Source organism: Mercenaria mercenaria, chromosome 8, assembly GCF_021730395.1.
Source record: "Mercenaria mercenaria strain notata chromosome 8, MADL_Memer_1, whole genome shotgun sequence".
NCBI lineage: Eukaryota > Metazoa > Mollusca > Bivalvia > Venerida > Veneridae > Mercenaria > Mercenaria mercenaria.
Window position 1 is genome coordinate 19,290,850 of NC_069368.1, and position 16,761 is coordinate 19,307,610.

The following is a 16,761-nucleotide window of genomic DNA, read 5'->3' on the forward strand; positions in this document are numbered from 1 at the left end:
TCAATTTTGATTTACGGCTATCTGTCTATATCAGGGAACCTGCCTTTGGAGCTCAGTGCCGTGCTCTGCCCAGTGTCAAAAGCATATCTCCCCTCATCCGTGTTTCTTACTAATGAAATTTCATCTCGGAGATAAAAGTCTCCCGGCTCTGGTTTCTGGAGAGTCTGAGATATAATGTGTCCATATTGATTACTCTGGAGCTGGAACAGAATGGTCCCATAAACCTTCCCATATTTGTTGTTTATTGTTACCGTTAGAGGACATGTTCCTGTATTCATCCATACTAGTGGATTAAATGTACAGTCAAACCTGTGTTAGGCAGCCAGCCAAGAGAAAGACACAGTCAGGCTATGTATAACAGGTGGCTGGGTAAGGCAAGTTGAAACTAGGATGAAAGATCAGTTTGGGAAATTAGTTGACTGACTGCTTAAGGCAGATAGCTGCTTAAATATAGGTGGTTGGTAAGGCTGGCTGAATTGAACTACTGTGAAATATTTTTATTTTGACCACCTTTGGACAGGGACAACTTGGTTCTAAAAGCTTGTTTCATTTACAGTTAATATGCAATGCAATTTGACCTTTGAATGAAGATGAGATGCAAAATTTTGCCTTTTCAGAGATGATCTTTAAACACTATTTTTGCCAGTTTGACAGAGCTTGTTGAAAATACATACGACCAGGCTAAAGTTCAATGCCATATTTTGTTGGTCTAAAGTCAAAACTAATGAAACTGTCTAACTGAAATTTATTTCAAATGTCATGTAAATGAAATACTTATTAAAAGGCTTGGTGATCAATAGTTAAAACTATTGACTGTCGTTACCACAGACCTTTGGCAGTAGCTTTTTACCATTGACCATAAAGCTCATTCAGTAAGTGCTTACTGTATTCCCACATAGGAACATTATTTTTCCGACTTTACATTACTGAAAACATGCATTTTTTTTTTTTTTTTTTTTTTTTTTTTTTTTGAAAAAAAAAACTGAAAACTTGTAATGTAAAGCAATACCAGACAGGAGATGTATGGAAACTGTTGTTTTTTTTTTGTTTGTTTTTGTTTTTTTTTGAGACGTACAGGGGAAAACTGTATTGAATAATTTAAATTAACGATCAAGGGAAAGAATAGCAATATGATATATCTGAAGTCATTGTATCCTCAAAAAAATCAATCGATACCCTGTTTCATGTAAAGGTGGTATCTGACACCTAGATACTGTTACACTACTGGTTGGCAGCTGTACTTTTTACTGATTTTGTTCATGAAAAAGAAACCCATTAATAACAACAAAATTTAACAAAACAAAAATAAACAAAGAATAAACGAAACAAATAAAAAACCAACAAAAATCGATCAAAACGTAATCAAAGGTTTTCTACCATTACTGCTATTTTTGCATATATTTTCGTTTATTTTTGAAAGATTTTTTGATCTTACACAAAACTAAAAAATACTGTTTAAGTTTCTATATTTTTAATAAATTTCCAACATTTTATGTATATTTAAGGTCTTTGTGAAGAGGACATATCAAATTTTGTTAATTTTTTCCTTGTTTTGGAGGCTTTGTGAAAAATTGTATATTTTTGTGACCTCAAGAAGAGCTGTATCAAATAAAGTTATTGCACTGTCTGTTTGTATGTTAGTTATGTACGTCTGTCCAAATATTTTTTGTCTCAGCTCTAACTTTGAACAGGTCAGTGAACTTTTACACAAGATGTAATAATGGGAAGGTATATAAAGAGTTAGGTCTGTATCTTCAAGATAAGGGGGCAGCTAAGATTCCTTACTCATACACCAGGTCATGGGCAAGGGGACTCAACTTCTGAGCACCGTCGTTCATATGACTGAAAAATTGTTGAGAAAGACGTTAAACCTGACACACACACACACACACACACACACACACACACACAACTTCTTGGCATATGTCATAAAAAAAAATGTGATCTCTTTGATGGATAATTGTTCTTGTTTGTTTTGGGTTAAACACCATTTTTCACTAGTATTCCAGAAAAGTAATGGTGGGCAGTTCACCTGACCAGTATAGCTAGATTCTGTACCAATACAAACCAGTTCTCTGCAAGTAACTGCCAACTTCCCCCACATGAATCAGAGGTGAAGGATGAATGATTTCAGACACAATGTCTTTTATCAAATATTCATAGAACTTTTGCCTCCACAAGGATCAAACTCATGATGCTGGGATCTGTAGAGCTGCCCTCTCCCCTATTGAACTGAGCGGGTGGGCTTACAAATAATTCTGTAGTTGTGACAGTATCTTCAGGCGAGATGGTTAAATCTCCCATATTATCGTTATACATGTCACAATAGGGTCAGTATTGTCATTAGACAGAACCTTCATTTGCATGGCAATACCATTTTTATCTTGACTGGTTTACTGGTATTACACTAAGAAGTGCTACAACGGATGCCAGATCATGAACCAGTCAAGCATTTCCTGCGCTGTTTCTAATTGATAGTGCAATAGCCTGTCTAGGCAACATTAGCCCAATTTAACCCCTTTCTCAAATTAATGACTTGACCTGTCCTCTCTGATGGACTTTATAGGATGAATTCTGTTGTGAAATATATTCTGTTATTGGACATGTATAAAGTACAGTTTTTGTAATAAATAAGAATATTTAACCTTAATACTGTAGGACCTGTTGTTTTCATGTTATTTTTTTAAAAATTCGGTTTGGAAAGAAATTGGTGTTTTTGTGTTTGTTTGTTAATCCCCCGCCGTGGCGGAGGGATTATAGGAATGGTCTGCGTCTGTCCGTCCTTCCGTCTTTCCGTCCTTCCGTCCGTAACAAAATCGTGTCCGGTCCATATCTCCTTAACCCCTTGAAGGATTTTCATGAAACTTGGGTCAAATGATCACCTCATCAAGACGATGCGGCTCAAGGTCAAGGTCACAACTCAAGGTCAAAGGTTTGAGCCTGCCATATTGTGTCCGCTCTATATCTCATAAACCCCTTGAAGGAATTTTATAAAACTTGGGTCAAATGATCACCTCATCAAGACAATGTGCAGAACCCATGAGTCAGCCATGCCGGCTCAAGGTCAAGGTCACAACTTAGGGTCAAAGGTTTTGAGCCTTCCATTTTGTGTCCGCTCTATATCTTCTAAACTCCTTGAAGGATTTTCATGAAACTTGGGTCAATGATCACCTCATCAAGACGATGTGCAGAACCCATGGGTCAGCCTTGTCGGCTCAAGGTCAAGGTCACAACTCAAGGTCAAAGGTTTGCGCCTTCCATTTTGTGTCCGCTCTATATCTCCTAAACCCCTTGAAGGAATTTTATAAAACTTGGGTCAAATGATCACCTCATCAAGACAATGTGCAGAACCCATGAGTCAGCATGCGGCTCAAGGTCAAGGTCACAACTTAGGGTCAAAGGTTTGAGCCTTCCATTTGTGTCCGCTCTATATCTTCTAAACCCTTGAAGGATTTTCATAAACTTGGGTAAATGATTACCTCATCAAGACGATGTGCAGAATCATGGTCACCTGTAGCTCAAGGTCAAGGTCACAATTAAGGTCAAAGGTTTGGCCTTCCATTTTGTGTCCGCTCTTATCTCCTAAACCCCTTGAAGGAATTTTATCAAACTTGGGTCAAATGATCACCTCATCCAAGAACTCATGAGTCAGCATGTCACTCAAGGTCAAGGTCACAGCTAGGTCAAAGGTTTGAGCCTTTCTGTATCCTCTATATCCTAACCCTTGAATGATTTTATAAACTTGGGTCAAAATGATCACCTCATCAAACTTGTGCAGAATTATGAGTCACCATGCAGTTCAAGGTCAAGGTCACAATTAAGGTCGAAGGTTTGACTTTCATTTGTCCATCTGGATTACTCTTCAAACCCTGATTTTTATAAATTCGCGATAAAGTTACTTCATTCAGAACTCACATGGTAAGCAAATTGCAATAATAATCAAAATGAGGTGCAACGGTGCTCTTTCTCCTAAATTTGGGTCTTAGAAACTAATGTCACTCTCAAGCACGTGTGCAAATTAAATCAATTCTTAATTGTCAAGGCAAAGTAAATCATGGTCTTACCTCTTCACTACCTTGCATGGCGGTGGTTTCATCTTGAGAGAAGTTGCACTGTATGTGAATAGATGCTATATTTCACTCACAGAAATAGAAATTTTAAAAAATCAGTTAAAAAAGTAATACGTGAAAAAAGAGCTGTAACAGATTACGGATAAAAAAAAGACAAAATTTATTCACTGAGATGGTTACAGATATATATGAGTTTAGAAAGTTAAGAATTTAATCTCTTGCAAAGTTATTGCATGGGTGATAAATTTCCGATGCTCAGGATTATTAAATTTATCAGTTGCATTTCTAGATAACGATTTATTTGCATTTTGAAGTTTGATATGGAACACGGGGCAGTTAAATAATTCATCTGTGCCGAAAGGTATTCATTTTAAAGATGTATAACAAAGTGTTGTTGAGCGGTCTCTGATTTTTTAACGCTATCACTTGCATACAAATTTTATTAGTTGCACATAAAGTTTTGTAAAAAAAATTATATTTTCTGTCTGACAGACTTTGTTTGATTTTATTGCAAGAAAATGGATAAAATATGCTAATTAATCTGGTAGAAAATAAAAATATTCATTTTATGACTGTAAATGAGTGAGGAATAAAGTCGAGATTGGTTCCTCAGCAAATATCAGAGCAACTCAGTGGCAGGTTGTGTAACATGATCTTACGATTATTGCTGTTTATATGCCACCATACTTAAATATCGGTCCCATCTCTCACTTACGACTGACTTTATTGATCAAAACGTAGTGCTCGTGTTCATAAAACAAAAAACATTTTATTGCTAAATCAGGGCCGTTTTGAGATATTATTTCGCGATAATTTGAATGACGAACTGCCAACAGACTGTGGAACGTATTTCAAAAAGATAAACCCCCATATATTAGGAGTGATAATGCAAATTTTACACCTTTAGGCTTTTTGCCTTTTATGGTGGGGAATTTTATGAGTTGCCTTTTATATGTTGGTGATGTCTTTATTGAATAAAACATAATTGAATCTAAAGAAACAAGATGTCTGGAGAAATTTTTGGGGGGCAGCAAAATAAAGAGAAACGTATGAAGTGATGCTTTTTGAACGGCGTTTTCGGTGCCTGGTAATTTTGTTCTATCACAGACTACAGTTGAAGACCACCCTGATTCAACATCCTTGTTGTATGTAGCAAAAAAAAAATACCTCAATTTATTTAATTAAAATAGAGAAAATTTTATGACCCATTGTGATAAAGGCAAATAATTAGTGTAGAAGTTGTGTCATCATCATGGAACAGGGATGATTTTATGTGATGAATTTTCATGATTTAATGGCCTCAGCCCATGTGTGAACATTACGAATCAAGAGAGCAAAATATGTAAAAACAATAGAAATCGATAGTGTGGGTATTGTTAAAGTGACAAGTGGAACAGACTTCTTGACATATGGTTTTTACAAGATATCCAAATAAATAACCATAAATATGTGACTGGAAGTCATGATGGGAGCATGCAGTATGGGGGTCGGGGCACCAGGGCCCTGTAGACGCACCAGATTTTAGCTCCATTTTTTTAAGAAAATGCGGAGCTATTGCATTCGGCACCAGCGTCAGCGTCGGCGTTGGTCAAAGTTTTTGATAAAGTCAAATATCTCTGTTACTATCAAAGCTTTTGACTTAAAACTTGAAATAGTTATTTACTATCACAGTCTTCAACAGGAGAAACAATCCCCATAACTCTGATTGAATTTTGACTGAGTTATGCCCCTTTATAACTTAGAATTTTTTTGTTAAAGTTTTATATAACGTCCAATATCTCTGTTTCTATTAAAGCTTAAAATAATTCTTTACTATCAAAGACTACCCCATAAGTTACAATCCCCACAATCTGATTAGAATTTTGACAGATTTATGCCCCTTTTACTTGCAAAGCTCTAATTTAGAGTCTAGCACTGAGAAAAGTCAAGCATGCTGTCTTACAGAACTAATTTTCACTTTATCAGTTTTCAGTGTCATATATACATTTTATGAAAAATATTGTGGAAATAGCCACACTGAAAAATTTCACTCCAACTATGAGCAGGTAGATTTAAGTAAGAATTTCAAAGTATCTTGTCTGCCTTTATAGATTGATCATCAAAGGAGTTTAAACCCTTATCATGCTGAACACAATTTATTCTGCCTTTGCGACCAGTGTAGATCTTGATCAGCCTGCACATCTGTGCAGTCTGATTATGATCTGCACTGTCTGACATTCAGTGAGTATCTTTTTGGTGTGCAGCTAATGGTACTGTCAAAATTAAAAGATGGACAAGTTCAATAAAGAAATTTAGCAGGGTAAGGGTTAAATACACAGCAACCGAAAATTGCTTTAATAAAACACTCACCAAAAACATACTATGTGCAGTTAGATGCTATCAATGCCACTTTAATACAGGTGGCTGTTTAAGGCAGGTTCAACTGTACTGATGAAACAGACATTTTAAATTTGTAAATCAGTATTCTTACAGTATGAATTTTGTATAATTTCAGCTATATAATCAGTGTGGGTATAGTGGACAAGTTGACACAGTATTTGCGGCTGGTTCAGGGTTCAATAGACGATGACAAGGAAGCTGCTGAGTTTATACAAAATTGCCTAGGACTTCTTGTTGCTCTCACAAAATTCCTGTCTGTACGGTAAGATCAGTTTTCTATATAATATATAGTTCCTGGACCCGCCCACTTAGCTCAGTAGGGAGAGCACTGATCTACGGATGACGGGGCTGTGAGTTCAATCCTCGGGCAGTCCATATGTCCTACATGACAATTTGATAAAAGACATTGTGTCTGTAATCGTTCGTCCTCCACCTCTGATTCATGTGGGGGAAGTTGGCAGTTACTTGCAGAGAACAGGTTTGTAATGGTACAGAATTCAGGAACACTGATTAGGTTAACCACCCGCCATTACATAACTGAATACAGCGTTAAACCTAAAACAAACAAAGTATAGGTCCTGGATTTGTGTTCCTGCCTCCCCTCCCCGATCAAAAGAAATAGTTCCCCAGTGTAAAGATATGTGCATGATTTTCATGATTAGATTATTCTGAGGCCCTCCAGATATATTTCAATTTTTTATGCCCACGGCATCTACTGATGCAGGAGGCTTATAGTGATTGTTTTGTCTGTCGTCCCTTCGTCTGGGCGACTGAAATGAAAGAGAGGGCCATCTAACAGTAAAGAGAACAAAAGAGAACAATGGCTTCAATCTGTTAACAATAGAATAAAGAGCCAGGGCCCCCTATTCAAACAAAAGAAAATAACAAAAGAAAAGGCCCCCTCTTTCATTTCGGTCGTATGTCTGTCCGTTCGTCCATCCGTCCGTACGAGGTTAACCAAATGGGACCGTTTGGTCTAGCATCAATACCCCTTACTAGAATGACTTGATACTAATGCAGATGTAACCTGTGACCATTCCTCATCTTCAGACATCACCTGACCTCAGTTTGACCTTGAACTTGACCTCATTTTGGACTTAGGTTGCTTTGTATCGACAAGGATGCCACCGGGGGCATCAAGCGTTTTTTTAACGCAGCTTCTTATTTTAGAAATGTAGAAAGTATGGTTGTTTATCAAAAGTTAAAAGAATAAATACAATAAATCAAGATAAAACAGCTAAAATATGATCCAAATAGAAGTTGTTTTAACAGGTCATTGAGTGAAGACTGGATTTTATGTGTATTTTCACATCAGAATATAGTCAGAGAAAAGACACTTGACACAAACGTTCACCACATCGAGACGACATGCAGAGCACATGTTTTTGATGGCTCGCTTCAAGGTCACACTTAGGGGTCAAAGGTCATATGACTTTGTTTCGTGTCCACTCTTTAAATCTTGAACTGCATGAACGATTATAAAGAAACTTTGCACAAATGTTCACCATATTGCGATGATGTGCAAAGCGCATGTTTCGGATGGCTCACTTCAATGTCAAGGTCACACTAAGGGGTCAAAGGTCATACCTTCAGGCGTATATTGCTCCGCATTGCGGTGCTCTTGTTTGTTCATCAGTATATAGTGGGTCTTTCCAAAATTTATATACTAAAATAAACAGAAACATTCTGTGATGTGAAATTATATAATAATTTTCAGGATGTAATAAACTATGATTTTGCCAATATTTTTTATAACATTTTCGGTGAAAATACAGTAACATTTAAAAAGATTTAGTTTGAAAAGTTCAAATGCTGAAAACTGTTTCAGTTTATTTGAAAAAATAGAAATTATTTTGGGAAAAAATGAAAATGTCAAATAACTTGATATTTGTAACTATTTTTTGCAAGGAGTCCAGATAAGACATTTTATGATGTAACTGTTTTTGTATTTTTATTGCATTGTATTTTCTCTATTTTAAGAAGTACATTACAGAGAATTTAGCAAAAGCTTGTGGGAGATTGAGAGTTGCAACATAATATCTCATTAAAAAATCATATTTCATCAGAGAAGTGTTGGAGCTAAAAGTTTGTAGTTATCTTCCGTATTAAATAATTGACGAACTCAGAGCCATCAATATTAATTTCTAAATTGAATCTCGTAATTTCACGGCTAACTTATCTTCAGACCTATCGCTTGTCAACACCAGATGTCATATGAAACTCGGAAAGTAGCCTGTTCCATGAAGTTTCTTGTTTGTGAATAAACAATTATGAAAAAATCGTAAATTAATATTTTATTGTCTCACTTTAATCTTCAGTTATCTTTACAGGCTGCTTAAGGAGACAGAGTTCTGTCGCGTCAAAATTTTTTTTTTTTTAAAAATAACGCATTAAAAATGGATCGGATTTTGAACTGAACTGCATATTATGTTAGAGCTTGAAACTGCTCTTGTCATATATAACAGTTATATATTTGAGCCGCGCCATGAGAAAACGAACATAGTGGGTTTGCGACCAGCATGGATCCAGACCAGCCTGCGCATCCGCGCAGTCTGGTCAGGATCCATGCTGTTCGCTTTTTAAGCCTACTGCAATTAGAGAAACCGTTAGCGAATAGCATGGATCCTGACCAGACTGCGCGGATGCGCAGGCTGGTCTGGATCCATGCTGGTCGCAAACCCACTATGTTGGTTTTCTCATGGCACGGCTCATTTATATTCTGTCAGAATTGTTTTTGCATGTCGGCATAGTTCAGTAGGGAGAGCACTGATCTATTCATTTTAGGGTCATGAGTATGATCCCTCAGCAAGGAATATGTTCTTTGTGACAATTTGATAGAAGACAATTTGTGTCTGAAAACATTTGTCTTCCACCTTGAGTTTATTGTTTCATGCAGAGAAGTTGGCAGTTAATTGTGTAGAACAGGGTTAGTACTGGTTCGGAATTCAGAAACACTGATGAGGTTAACTGCTTAATGATGAAATACTGAAATACTGTTGAAAGACAGTATTAGAACCATAAATGATTTTACTATGAAACAAACAGAATATTTTGTTTTTGGTATATTTTCACAAAAAAAGGGAAAGAGATATATTATCTTTGCACTGATCAGCAATATTATTATGCAATTATAGACATATGTTTCGGTCAATATGTGTTTTTACGCGTCCCCAGTCGATATAATTTTTACAGGTCCATAAAAACATATATTGACCGAAACATATGTCTATATTGAATTGTTATATTATATGTTATATTATAATTATGCTCTTCTCAAATGCACTCATTTGACTGGCCTATATTTCATACATATAAGAAAAAGTGATATCACAAGAATCATTATCACTTTTGCGGGTCAGTATCACTTTTTATGGACCCGCCCATGCACCTCTTTCGACCAATCAAATGAGCGCATATGAGAAGGGTATATAATATAAATAAAAAAAAAGAGCTATTGATAGAAAAAGAAATGACAGAAAATAAATCTTCCTGTATTATGGATTGGCATTATGTTATGATTAACCCTTACCGTGCTAAATTCCTAAAATGGACTGAAAAATTTACTGACTGAATAGCAAACAGTGCAGATCACGATCAGCCTGGAAATGCTGGCTGATCTTGGTCTGCACTGGTTGCAAGAGCAAAATCACTTGCAACCAGCAGGCTTAGAAGTTTAAAGATAATGTAAATGTTTATCTTTGTCATTTTAGAACTTAGATAATTATGACGTCTGTTTTCAAATACTATAAACACCTTCAAAATATATTTATTTTCACTTAAAAATACAGACTATTGACTGCTGAAATTTTACTCCTGCAGGCTGAAACGTTGATTGCTGACCGGGGACCTTTTTGAAAGCAGGTTCTGCAGGCTCTAGGATTTACCATTTACTGATCAGGAATCAGTTTTGAAGCTGGGTTCCATAGTGACCTTGATCTGTCATATACTGAAAACGTACTTACATCCACTTGTTTGAAACTACTGACTTTGCTGCAAGTCAAGTTTGAAAAAAAGAAAATTTCATATTAAAGAGTTTATTAGGAACATTTAAGTTTATATTCAGACCTGTATTGAGCAGTCAATCAAGGGAGCTACTTGGTCAGGCTGCTTAAGACAGGTTGAATTTAGAAAAAAGAAGCGAATTTTAGGAAGCTAGCTGACTAGCTCCTTAAGACAAGTGATTGCTAAACACAGGTCACCCTTAAGGCAGATTTAATTGTATTATGTAGTAATAATCGTGATAATGGAGGCTTGATATTAGAGGAAGCACAAACTTCATGTAGACCTCAATTTAAAATCAGTGCCTGCTAAAATGTTCCAGTAGACACATAATTAAAGTGTTTTTCTGCATGTAAATGTGCATGGTTACATGTTTGTGTAAATTTTGTCAAAATTGCAGTTTTCTTTATTTTGATAGCACATCATGTGCTTATTGAAATTTACATAAATTCTACATAAGACATTTTTCACAAGTATAAAATCTTGACCATATTTTGTATTTCACACTTTAACCCTGATTTTAAGTTTAAGTATAAAAGACAAAACTTTCATATTAGTATTTGTAATTAAGAGATAATTTTTATGTAAAGGTTTTTCGTCACCTAAATTCTATTACAAATCCCAGCCCCCTCTGTCCTAACAATATTCTCCTTTGATAGTCATCAGTGTGAAAATATTACCACCTTCGGTAATGGTGTCTTCTTGCAATAAACAAAGCAAACGCAGGGAACGAAACACCTAACGGGTTTCGGTGGGTGAAAATGGGCAGTTATGATCGTGAAATGAATATGATGTTCATGATTTAAACATCTGTTCGCCTTTATTTGATGACAAATGATTATTGCATTAACTGATTTGCATTAAGAATGACGGAGTTGGATTTTTTGTGTAATGACTTTGATGGCCGTTTTATATTTTATAGTTATTACAGAATTACCGTATTTGGAATTAATCATTTTTTTGTGTTTTACGGTTTATTAGTATTATTATATGACAGTAAAATCTCATGAAAATGACAATAAATCTTCCCATAGGTGTTTATTTCTGTTGTGTTAATATTGTGTGATTGGTGGGGGGTGGGGAGGGTATTATTTTATGATCTGTTATAGAAATGTTTTGGGTATTGAATGGTTACGCTGACAAATGCAATTTTATGGCAGAATTAAAGATTTTAATCAACAAATTTTAATGTAGAAGATTTTGAATTACACATTTTCATTTTTTTTTTAGTCTCTCTATTTCGCAAAAACATAACACAAATATATCAGAAGAACCATAAAATTTGATGAAGATTCTTCTTGAGCATTTTGAACATTTTTACCTAGTTAAAATTAATCTCTGTTTACATATATGTATATGTGTGATTTTTCTGTACAAAAAAATGTTTTTCATAATTATTATATAGTATAATATATTATGAACATATGAACCTACTAAAAACCTGTCAAAACTATTGCTTAAAAGGCCGACATGTTATTTGAAGAAGTGACCTTTGAAGTCACATAGAGACCATTTTGTTTAATTAGGTTGTCTGTATGTGGTCAAAGGTCGGGCCGCAGTATTTTCATTTCTGCCGTGGGTGGTATGATTTATTAGGGGTCAGCTATGTCCCCTATTGTTATATTTATGGTGGATAGTCATACAGCAAATAGAATAAAGCATGCTCCATGATTACAAATCAATTTGTTGATTAGTTTTTATTGTGGTTTTTGTGTTTTATGTTATAATATGGTCGAGGATGAAGTGCATGTGGGATTGTTGTGGAAACAAGAAATTACTGCCTGAAATATAAAAGCCATACAATTAAATTGTCAACACAGAATTCTCCAAGGGGTCTTGGTAATTTACTTATTACCGAGAGAAAGTAGTAGCGTTAGAACTGATGATAAAAATTTGAAGTTTTCTGTGCTTTTCGCGGAAACCGCATCAAAATGTTGCTAACTTAATAAAAGCAGGATTCTAGGGTTTCGTAAAAATTTGCAGGACGTCTGGTAAAGAATTGTGATGATACAAATTGTTTACGACAAATAAGATAATGGATTGGTGTTCCGAGAGGAACAAAAGCTTCTATTGTTTGTAAAATCAAGAATGAGGGACAATATTGCCTCAGGCAAAAGGAGTAGGGTTTGTCTAGCAGTTAGCGAGATTTTTGCCCATATGGTTCATAATTTTATATTGGCAAATTGCTTGATTGATTTCATTTGCTTTATGCTAGTAGAGACTAATGGAAGTGAAAAAGGTTTTTAAAAGTTGAGGAAATAGACATTAGATTCATCAAAGCTTTGAAAAATTTAATATCCTGTATTTAATTTCCTATTAAGGGTTGTGATATCAAAAGAACTAAAGACATTATAGGTACCCAAAATAGTATGGTATTAGAAATTGTATGTTATAGGTTGGATATCACTAAATTTGACTGTTATTAATTTTATTTCTTATGGAATCCACTTACTCAGTATTTTTGAAACCAGTTTCTGCATTTGATTGAAACTTAACTTAAACATTTGAAATCATAATGTAAGTTTATGTATCAGTTTCCATAACTTTGCCTGCATTATTCTCCTTTTTGGCATAGCAGATTTGGCAGGGTTGTTGCTTTCTTTCAACATCTCTGAAGTCAATTAAGATACTACTCTATACTGGTACTTCAAAATAAGTTTAGGGATTATGTGTCAAGTATGTATAGCAGGTCCGGTAACTGATCTTGTTTTGACAAAAGAAGTTCCATTTTGGCACTTAAAAAATGTCCAGAAATGAAACTTAAATATCAATCTGACTAAAGTACTTGATCTTCTAAATGAAGATCTGAGAACGACCCATTCACATTCGTCTTCTGTATATTTTGAATTTCTAATATTACTATTTTTATTTTCGCAAATCTATTTTTATTTGAACCAATCAGACAACTTGTTGAATGTCAAAGAGTAAGAAAAATTTGCAGTCAATCCAGGGCTTGAACCCGGGACCTCTCGCTTACAGAACAAGTGCACTACCGACTGAGCTAACCGGCTATCTGACATCTTTCGACATAAAAATTGTAGATATTAAAAACCAAGGCTTTTTAAAGCTTGCAGAATGTTGTAAGTTAGATTTTGATTGGCTAGCGGAAGGGTCGTCAGAACGAGGCTATCAGTAGCTCGTTGTCAGATCCTATGCTTAGCGTAATAGGAGATGTACTTAAGTCAGATTGCTTAAATATATGCGTGCATTGGATTGAAACTTTACATAAACCTGGGATTACAATTTAGTTATACATATCAAGTCCAAATTAAATATTTTTTTTCACAAAATGTTATGTAGAGTTGTTAACCTCATGTAACTAACACCTCATTCAGTGAACTCATTTGGCTTTTATATATCAGAAAATCCTCTATATTCGAGAAAAAGAAATTAGAAGACCCAACACAGCTCATATCAACCTTTGAAGTGACGGAACTTGTTGGGATAGTCTCTCTGTTGTACGGAATGTTGCTGCATTCTGGGACACCAAGTAGAGGTGACGTTGCCCCACCCGAGTTTCCGCAGCATACCCTAGGTGTCGCCACCACCGGGCTCAGAATGTTGAACCACATGGCAACATTAGACCTAGACATGATGCAGGTTTGTTAATTGCAGCGTGATTGACATCGTTAACCTTTACCCTGCTAAATTTCTAAAATGGACTGGTCTAGTAATTAGTTTGGGCAGTACCATTTGTTATTCAAAGGGGAGTTCACTGAAAATTTTCTGACTGAATAGGGAACAGTGCAGACCAAAATGTACCTCCACATCTGTGGTCTTGGCCTGTGCTGATCCTAAAGGAAGAATCACATGCTGCCATTTGACTGTCTGTATGTCATTTACACATTAAGTAATTTTTTATTTAGCAAATATACCTTTTGAATAGATTATTTTCTAATGTTTCCTGAGTTTTAGATATGAACATAAATCAAACAGATTTAAAAGGCCAAGTCTCCGAAATTGGAAGAGTATGGGACCTAGGTCCAATTTATTCTGCGAAACATTCAACATGACCACATGTTGTTTATTTCATACATGTTCATGATGGATTGTATTTTCATTAAGTTAGTTTGTTGTTTTTCAGAGCACATTGGGTCAAGAAGGGATGTCGCTAGAGTTTCGTCATATTGCTAGCTACCTCATCTGGTATTGTTCACACCATAATGCAGAAGAGTTACTTCATGAAGTAATATTGTGTGTAGGTTACTTCACTGTGCGCAATACAGATAATCAGGTAAGGTTGTTTAAGATTTGTTTGTTTTGTTGGGTTAGACCTTGCACAAATATAATCATAGATGACTTTGCATCTTTGATTGTGGAGGAAGACCCAATGTACCCCTCAGTGCATTATTTCATCACAAGTGGGCCCCTGGGTAGAACCACCAGCCTTCTGTAAGCTGCTTGATAGCTTCCTCACATGAAGAATTTAACACCCGAGTGAGGCTTAAACCCACATTGGCGACGGGCAAGTGATTTGAAGTCAACAGCTTTAACCAATTCGTCACCTAAACCTCTAGGCCAGGGAGGCCCCTGATTCTTTTTGAGTTATTTCATGAAGTAATTATGTAGGTTACTGTAGTGTGTGCAATACAGATAATCAGGTAAGCTTGGAGTAATACTGTGTATAAGTTACTTCAAAGTTTGCAATACAGATATTCATTTGAATTTTTTGAAGAGTTACTTTATTAGGTATTCTAACACGATCCGCAGCAGTTGCTATATAAACATATAGCAAAATCGCCTATACATGAATCCACGATAAAATATAGCTCTTCCATTCCACCCTACGATTGTAACATGACTGTGAGATTCTACTCTGCTTCTGTTATATACCGACTAAATACTCGACTTTTTCAGTGCTATGTAGTAGTTATAAAAAGTATTCATCAAATTTTCTGAAACAAACAATTTCTAACTGATGAATTTATTTGTTTATATTTTTACCGTAAGAAAAATGTTTCAGCCGGGAAAGTTTCAACTTCAACACCAGTGCATCTATGTCTGGTGGTATGTTTAGTTTACAATTTCTGCATTGTAGGCACCACAAATGTCAACTAGATTCTACTTTGACAGTAAATAAATTATAATTCATGTTCCAGTCTTTCAGACTCAAGTGTTAACGTGTTTATACAAACTCCTACACAGTGATTGAGCAAAGCGGCAAGGGAGATCACTGCGTAGGAGTTTGGTGTTTATATGCCACCGCAATGTTCTGGCATGCGTGTATGTTTCAGTGCCATCATTTAGGTGACATGCACTATTTTTAGAAACTGCATATATAAACCTTAAATGAAGTATTTACTTCAGATTTCTATATCCGACCTTAGATGTTATTGAAAATAACATTTTTACAGCAGTAACTACTTAATACTTTAATTAAAATTTGCTGAATATCGGAAAATTCCGTTTTTATGCAACGCTTCCCATTCGTGGGGAAGTTTTTATAATAGCATATGGATATGGCCAGCAAGAATTTGCATGGTTAGAATTGAAATAATAAATGTGTTCCAATAGTTTTATCAGTTAATAAAATATGGGCAGTCGTTCGGATGCGAATATTAAATCACTCGTGCTACGCACTCGTGAATTAATTATTACGCATCCAAACTCCTGCCCATATTTTATTAACTGATAAAATATAGGCACATATTTATTATTTCTTAATTATTGTTACCCCTGCTTCTTTTTGAGTTACTTCATGAAGTAATACTTTATGTAGGTTACTGTAGTGTGCGCAATACAGATAATGAGGTAAGCTTGAAGTAATACTGTGTGTAGGTTACTTCAAAGTTTGCAATACAGGTAATCATTTGAATTTTTAGAAGAGTTACTTTATTAGGAAATATTGTGTGTAAGTTACTTGGCAGTGCACAGTACAGATAATAGGTTGGCCTTCTCGAAAAGTTTTTGATGAAAATAAGACTGTGTTCAAGCTACTTCAGTGTGCAGTACAGATAAACAGGTAGGTTCGGGCCTTTGTGACGTAGTGGTTAAGGTCGCTGACTTCAAATCACTTGCCTTACACTGAAATGGGTGCGAAACCTTGCTTGGTGTGTAGAATTCTTCATGTGAGGAAGCCATCCAGTTGACTTAAAGAGAGGTTTGTGGTTCTCCTTGGTGCCGGATTGTGATGAAGTAATACCTGGAGGGGAAACTGGAGATTCCCATCACTATTAAATGCTGGAAGAGTCTCCATATGATTTTAATTATATCAGTGTGACCAAAAACAAAAACAGGTAGTTGTTGAAAAGTTATCGGGTGAAGAAATACTGTTGTTGGTTACTTCACAGCACATTATACATGTATTATACTT

The 16,761-nt window shown here is 35.5% G+C and overlaps 1 protein-coding gene across 1 annotated transcript in view; it reads left to right on the forward strand.

Moving 5' to 3' along the window:
• LOC123522924 (S phase cyclin A-associated protein in the endoplasmic reticulum-like) overlaps positions 1-16,761 on the forward strand; it is an 89,141-nt gene that overhangs the window by 57,207 nt on the left and 15,173 nt on the right. The window contains exons 26-28 of the mRNA XM_045300456.2: positions 6,565-6,711; positions 13,811-14,048; positions 14,533-14,682. Coding sequence (XP_045156391.2) covers positions 6,565-6,711; positions 13,811-14,048; positions 14,533-14,682 — 535 coding nt within the window. The remainder of the gene's footprint in view (positions 1-6,564; positions 6,712-13,810; positions 14,049-14,532; positions 14,683-16,761) is intronic.